General features: G+C 43.6%; 1 protein-coding gene across 1 annotated transcript; it reads right to left on the bottom strand.

Moving 5' to 3' along the window:
* Positions 1 to 1,784: 1,784 nt before the first annotated feature.
* On the bottom strand, positions 1,785 to 4,920 carry LOC115818914 (teashirt homolog 1-like). Its single transcript, XM_030782415.1, has 2 exons — positions 4,860 to 4,920; positions 1,785 to 4,697 (listed from the first exon to the last, which is right to left on the bottom strand). The coding sequence occupies exons 1-2, from the start codon at positions 4,903 to 4,905 to the stop codon at positions 1,798 to 1,800; spliced, it is 2,946 nt and encodes a 981-aa protein (XP_030638275.1). The 5' UTR covers positions 4,906 to 4,920; the 3' UTR covers positions 1,785 to 1,797.
* Positions 4,921 to 6,861: the final 1,941 nt, after the last annotated feature.

Below are 6,861 nucleotides of genomic sequence, written 5' to 3'. Positions count from 1 at the left end.
TGGCATCCTCTTTCCTTTTTGTTGTTTCTTTCACAGGCATGTCATGGCGACAGGAGGGGGAAAAAAAACAACATAGGCTGCTGGTATGTTTTCAGGGAAAAAAAAAAAAAACCCTGCATAATGCACAAGAGATATTTCATGTATGTAATGTTAGTCCAAACGTAGGCGATTTAAGTTGTGGAGAAGAATCATAAGTTATCAAAAGTGCATGTGTGAGGAGTGGCATAGGGCTGGTCCAAACAGAATAATAATTCTGCGTAGATGACACACCAGGGTGATCACAAATAAAGTAAAAGTTCAAGCACGACTGACTATTATTTAGTGTATATACATAGATCTGAATATGAAAGGTGAACTTTCTGGCAGCCAAACTTGAAAACTGATTTTGAATATCTGCAAACACAGCAATTGCTAATCCAATTTTCAACAAAAAAGTGAATCAGTGTGGCACTGAGGTGTATGTGTCACTACTAAGCAGTGTAATGGACAACGACGCCATTAAAAGTTGATGATATTATATAAGCATCAGAATCAAATAGTTATTTATTAAGACACAATAACATATCAGTGTGCATTAAATGTTTTGGGGTTTATTTTACAATTGGGAAAATAAAAAACAAACAAATTAATTGGCGCTAGAAAGGATTTTTTTCTTTACAATATTGATAAAACATTGAAATGTATAGCCATTGTGCATCGCTCATTTCTTTTCACACCATATCATGCATCAAACTGGATGCAAGTATAATTTGTGTTTTTTTTTTCTTCTTTTTTTAAATTTGTAAACCAAGTCAGAAGAAGCTTAAAAAGAAAGAAAGGAAGAAAGAAAGAAAGAAAGAAAGAAAGAAAGAAAGAAAGAAAAACTGTGTGGCTCTACAGCATATATCTATATACAGAATTTTTTTTTTCATGTTTTCGTATATAAAATGAGAATAGAAAATAATGTACACGTCTTAAGGTACAAAGAATGTTCAATAGTTGCAAATGGCAAGATATGTCATGAGTGTTACATTTGTTATCAACCACTGTAACAGACTAACATTTCCCCTATGGGTTGAAATCAAAGCGGCACAATATAGAAAGAGAAATTTATAACAAATTACTATAAAGTGAATTTTACATTGAAAAGGAACATCCATCATCTTCTTGCATACTATGCTCCATTATTCTCTAATCTTTATCCCCTCCTCCTGCATGAAATACACAAATCAAAATCAGATCGTGAGTTAAAATCATCGTTTTATCTTGTGGACTGTCAGAAAATTCAAATGAGCAGGTGATTGATAAAATGAATATGGTTTACCTTAAAGAGTCACCAATTAATTTTTTAAAGTTCTCTTTACAAAATAATGTTGTATTTAAGGTGCTACTTCAGTCTTCAGAATGGCCCCCATTCTTTTAGAACAATTCATGTTCATTTTCTTCATGTTGTTATTATTTACTTCTTTCCAATTTTTTTCACCCACAATTCACTAAACAGTAGTCATTTTTAAGAGCATTAAAGAATGAAAACTTGTTTAAGATCACTAAGAGACATGCACAGATTGGACAAACAGCATATAAATACATTAAAAAGTAAGGAGTTAAAAAGCTTGGCAAAAAAAGAAAAACAAAAACAAATAAACACAAACAAAAGAGACATGGTCCAGTCAGGCAGTTTCACAAAAAAAAAAAAGTAAGACTGATTTTTGATGGCTCAGTTCGGGCCCAGTGCAGAAACTGATCAATATAATTTTAGTGCAACAAAACTGGTCAGATAAAGCTGGCTGTCCTCTTCAGTGCACGCAGCCCCTTTGTCTATGGTTTCTCTTGTTTCTCAAGCTTCTCCAGCGCTGTGACAAACACCAGGTGATCTTCTGGTGATTTCCCGTGTGTCTTACTCAGGTGCAGCTTGACTGCATGCTTGCTGACGAATGTCCGATTGCAAAGCCTGCACTGGTATACCGAGCCAGACCCAGTGTCATCATCGAGTGATGTCATAGATGCCAGGGGACTGCCATATGCCATTTTGTCTGTGATCACTTTGGATGCAGCCTGCTGCTCCCGTAGGTGCTCCACAGACAGCTTGGACAGGTCCTTCAGACTGAAGCCCAGATGTGATTCAAGGTGGCTGATGTAAGAGGAAGGAGTCCTGAACTGTGAGGCACAGTCCCCACAGAGGAACACAGGCTGAGAAGAGTCCATGTTCTTCAGGAACTTTGTCCCACCGGTTCTCCTCAGCTGGTACTTTACATTGGCCAGCCAGTGAGATATGGTGGTCATGGAGAGGCCTGTGAACTTGCAGATGTGAACCCTCTCTTGAGGGCCCAGGTCTGTCATGGCATAACGACCCTCTGGAGTCTCCCGAAGGCTAGAGGCAAACTGAGCCTGAAGGATAAGGAGATGCTGAGGGTTCCAGTTGGACTGCCGGCCTTTCCTCTTCTGTACAGGTGACAGGTCCTCCAAGGCGTCTTCAAACGTGCTGCCATCTGCATCCGATTTCTCGGAAATGGATGAGGGAGTGGATGATTTGGGGGTGAGTCGTCCTGTAAGGTTCTTCACCATGTCTGAGATGTCCATCAGCGCATTCTCTCTCAAAGGAGATGTTACAGAGTCTGAAAGTGACAGACCAGGGTGAAGAGGCCTATTTCCGTTAATGTTGCTGTTGACAACTGTGTGAGAAGTGCCGTTACCACCGCTTTCACTGTTACTGCTGCTGTTGCTTTTGGTTTTCCTAAGATCAATTGGCTGGTCATTATTTTCATAGTAGTATCTGTTAATAGGCTCAGTTTGCTTTGCCTGGGCAGAGTTGTAGGCTGGCTTGTCGATCATGCTGTTGCTGAACTTGTATAGCATGGACAGTGGGTCAGAGGGAGAATTAACTGGCTTAGAAACCTTGCTGAGGTGGGAGTTCATGATTGATTGAAGTGCAGTAAGGGGGTTGATGAAAGGCCGCTCCGGTGAATGATCGGTGATGATCCCCAAACTGTTGCCATTAGGCAATGGTGATTTGCATACCTCTGGGCCATTTTTTGTATGGTTGAGATTTTCCACTGGGCTTTCTTTAGGCTCCTTTTTACATGCAGAGTCTACTTCTGTCTTTCTTGGGCTGCTGCTCCCTGTTGTCATGATTGGAGAGACAGTGTCTTTTCGCTCCTTCAAAACTGGTGAGGGTGATTTGGCAGAAGATGCAGGCCTCGAACGCTCTGTACTGACTAGACGTTCTTCTTTCTCCCTTTTTACAGTAGCTTTTCCAGTGACTTTCTCCACCAGTTCCTCCATAGCAGAGACATTGCTCCTTAGACTAGGAGGTGATGAGGGGCTTTGTGGAGAGTGGATCACTGACCCTGGATCAGACACAAGAGCTCGAATCCCACTGTTGAATGCAGGCTGCACTGGGACACTCTGAACTGAGGCAGGCAGCAGAGAGGACTTCACAGAGCCTTGGAGCTGGTAAGCTGCATGGATGCTAGGATAGCCACCCCATGTGGGTGTACCAGTCTGAGCTTTGCTTATAGCGCTGGATACAGTATTCTCCAGTGATTTCAAGATATCCAAGCCCTCTTTCGGCGTCTCCTCCAGATCCTCTTCTCTGAGGTACTTATATGATGTGGCATCCAACTCTGTCTTCTCTCCTGGCTCCTCCTTCTCTTCTTTGATTTTTTTCTCCTCCAGTTCATGCATATCCATTTTCTTTTCTTCCGTCTCTCTTTTATCCTCTGAACTAGTGGAGAGTGCCGGTGACACGGGCTGAGATTTGATGCTGGGAACAGGAAGCCTGGTGGTAGTGGGCGGTAGGGGAATGGACTGGATTTTCTCTTCAACCACTGGATCAAAGACTAGATGCTTGCCTTTCTTTGAGGCTGAATTTGTAACCTTGAGGAAGTGGCCTGTGACCATCATATGGGCAGTTAGCTGCTGCAGTGTATCATGGGAGCTCCCACACTCCATGCATTTCAGGATCTGAGCCTTACGAGCCTCAAATTGCCAAGTGTAGCTTGCACCATTTTGATATCCGTAGCGGTTGTTAGGTGTAACATAGGGGTTTGCAGTTGCCTTGGGGTCTTTTCCAGCTTCTCCAGAGGAAGCATTGCTTCCACTGACTTTGATAGACTCTGGTGAACAAGGAGAAATCAAGGGGTCCTGAAGTACTCGTTTTTTGGCTGAGGGCACGAGCTTGGTGGCCAGGGCTGGCACCGGTTCTTTGAGAGGCACTTTCTGGTAATGCTTGGTCTTGATCATGTGGACACTGAGGTCCTGAAGAGATTCAAATGAGTGGCCACAGTACATGCATTTCAGCACTTTCTGCGCGTCCTCCTTACCCTCCATCTCCATGAGGGAGCGTTTGCGAGGTTTCGACCAGCGCTTACCTTGGTCCTCCTCTTTGTCTTTGTTGTCATCACGATAGTGGCCTGTTTCGTTCATGTGTACAGTGAGTCCCACCAGCGTGTCATAAGCTGCGCTACAGTCCTTACAACGGAACTTGCTGGCACCTGTAAAAACAGAGCCATAGAGCTTATTGTTTTGCCTGTAGAGTTGGACAGTGCTGAAAAGGCTGGGTTCTGGCAATAGGTGGTATGGGGTTTGTTGGAGTGTTTTGGCCAAGGCTGCTTGGTGCCAGTCATAGGCTATCCCTGCCCCATTGCTGGAACCACTACTGCTGTTGTTCCCACCACTGTTGCTAATTGTAGTTGTAGTGTTGCCATTTGAACTGCTGCCTCCACTACCATTCAGACTACTGGCAGTGCTGCTCCTACCATTGTAGTGACTACTCCCATTGGTGTTCTCACTGGTGCTGGTGGTTGTGGTAGTGATAGCAGAGTTTGTGATGGAACTGCTGGAGGACACTGGCTTAGCTTTCATAATATCCATGGCAATGCTAGACCAGGAAGCATCGGAGATGAGATTTGCATAGACGGCTTTCATCTGTGCTAGGCTGTCCCGCAGGGTGTTGCTGTTGTCCGTATAGCAAGAAGTCTCTTCCTTTTCCTGGGCCTCCCTGGAGGAGGTGCTCCTGAAATCAGGCAGGCGGTCACTGGTGTCGCTACGTGGCGAGCCATAGCCGGCATCTGGGTTGGTGCCGTTGCTGAGGGGAGAGTCTTGGTTGCTTGGAGTTCTTCTGACCGTGTCTTCCTCCTCATTGCACAGGTATTCTGTATCCTGACCATCTAAAGAGAGCCCGTCATCCTGAAGGTGTTCCTCATCAAAGGTGGCTGCCTTAAGCTCCTCCTCTGGCACATAGGCTGAAACACAGAGATAAGAGACAGACAGTCAGCATCATCTAAACAATTTGCATCATCATGTACTAACTGTGGAGAGTGATATTTCACGCTTTTTTAGCTAAGTGTGAGAGGCGTAAACAGGGTTTCTATGTAAACTCTGGATTACAAATTAATTTAATTATGAATGACAATGTTTGTGTTTTGTTTTTTTCCTACGGCTGTTCACAGGTCCAAATAACTCTGTGGTCTGAACATACATGATGTTATTAATGCATTCTCCAAAAAAGCAATTAACCTGTGTAACAGCAGATCTTCATTAAGTATTTTACAGTCAGATGAGATGACTCCATATGTGAGGATTTCTGCTTTGTGTTTATCACAATAATCCCCCATGTATGTATGTTCCATGGTCAGTGCCTCAGGTACTTATAGAATATTAATTAATGGATAAAAAAAACCAACAAACAAAAATGTGCCTTGAGAGAGACCGAGGCAATGTACAGAGGAGAAGGGGAGAGAGAAAGAGAGAGAGAGAGAGAGAGAGAGAGACAGGAAAGACAGCCCTCTTAGTTCTTGCTTTATCTCCTTCCTCCATGGTGAGATGTGTGTCCTAGATGCCAGTATCAGTCTATCGTGATGAAACAGATGTGCTGTCAGCTTCAAACAGCACGCTAAGCTGTCATATCATAATCTAAGTGGACATAATACCTGATATATGTGCGCTGGCACCATTTACTGCTGCTTGAGAGGAGAGAGAGGCAAGCAGCTGCATCAGGATGAGAGCTTGTGTATACATATGTATGCCTACACACTCGTGTTACAGGCGATGGAGGATCCACCATGAATGTGTGATGCTATTCTTTCACCATTTTCTTTCTTATTTTTCACCTTGATGCCTCAATGTATTCACAATATCACACGCGCTTGTAAAACAGTTGTTTTGAATAACAGTGATAAAAAAAAGAAGAGACTGGAACAGTAAGACTGTTCGTTCATTTATTCATCATAAATGCCTGAACAGTAAAAATGGCACATTTTTAGTTGGGTTTTTTTTTCCCACTTTTTTTTTTCCTACATTGCGATGCCAACTGCAGTGGATAGTTTGACCAGGGGAATGGGGGGTTCCAGACTTTACTATGCTTAGGATTTTCCCTTACCCTGGGGACAACCATTAGAAAAGTGTGGAGGATGATAATGATTGGTGCAAGGAGACTTGTTGGTAACATGAGGATTTGTGTCAATAAATTTCAATCTGAAACCATGCTTTCATGGAGATAGCAAGGCAAACAATCTGAGAGCTGACAGACTAAAAATTAAAACCCACGAATAAAGTGAAATACACCGATAACAAAGCTATAGCAAATGACCAAACTGAGCTTAGTGTATGGGACAGACCATGTAGAGGGGCATTCTAAGGGGCTCGAAGAGAGAGAAGACGCGCAGGTTGTCCGTCACATTTTGGTGTGCAGAGAGGGTGATAGCTGTGAGCATGGCCATCTGCAGCCCCGAAACAGTGCCTGTCACTTCTTTTCCCTGACACCCTGCGCTCAACACGACAGCCGACACCAACAGCACCGCACACCGCCAGGACTCACTGTCACAAAACCGTGGGATTAAACCGACCAGCCACCTCTCCAGGTCAGTCTGAGACACTGCACAC

Source organism: Chanos chanos, chromosome 8 (genome assembly GCF_902362185.1).
Source record: "Chanos chanos chromosome 8, fChaCha1.1, whole genome shotgun sequence".
Classification (NCBI taxonomy): Eukaryota; Metazoa; Chordata; class Actinopteri; order Gonorynchiformes; family Chanidae; genus Chanos; species Chanos chanos.
The sequence above is the reverse complement of the archived record's forward strand: the minus strand, read 5'-3'. Positions and strand labels throughout refer to the sequence as shown.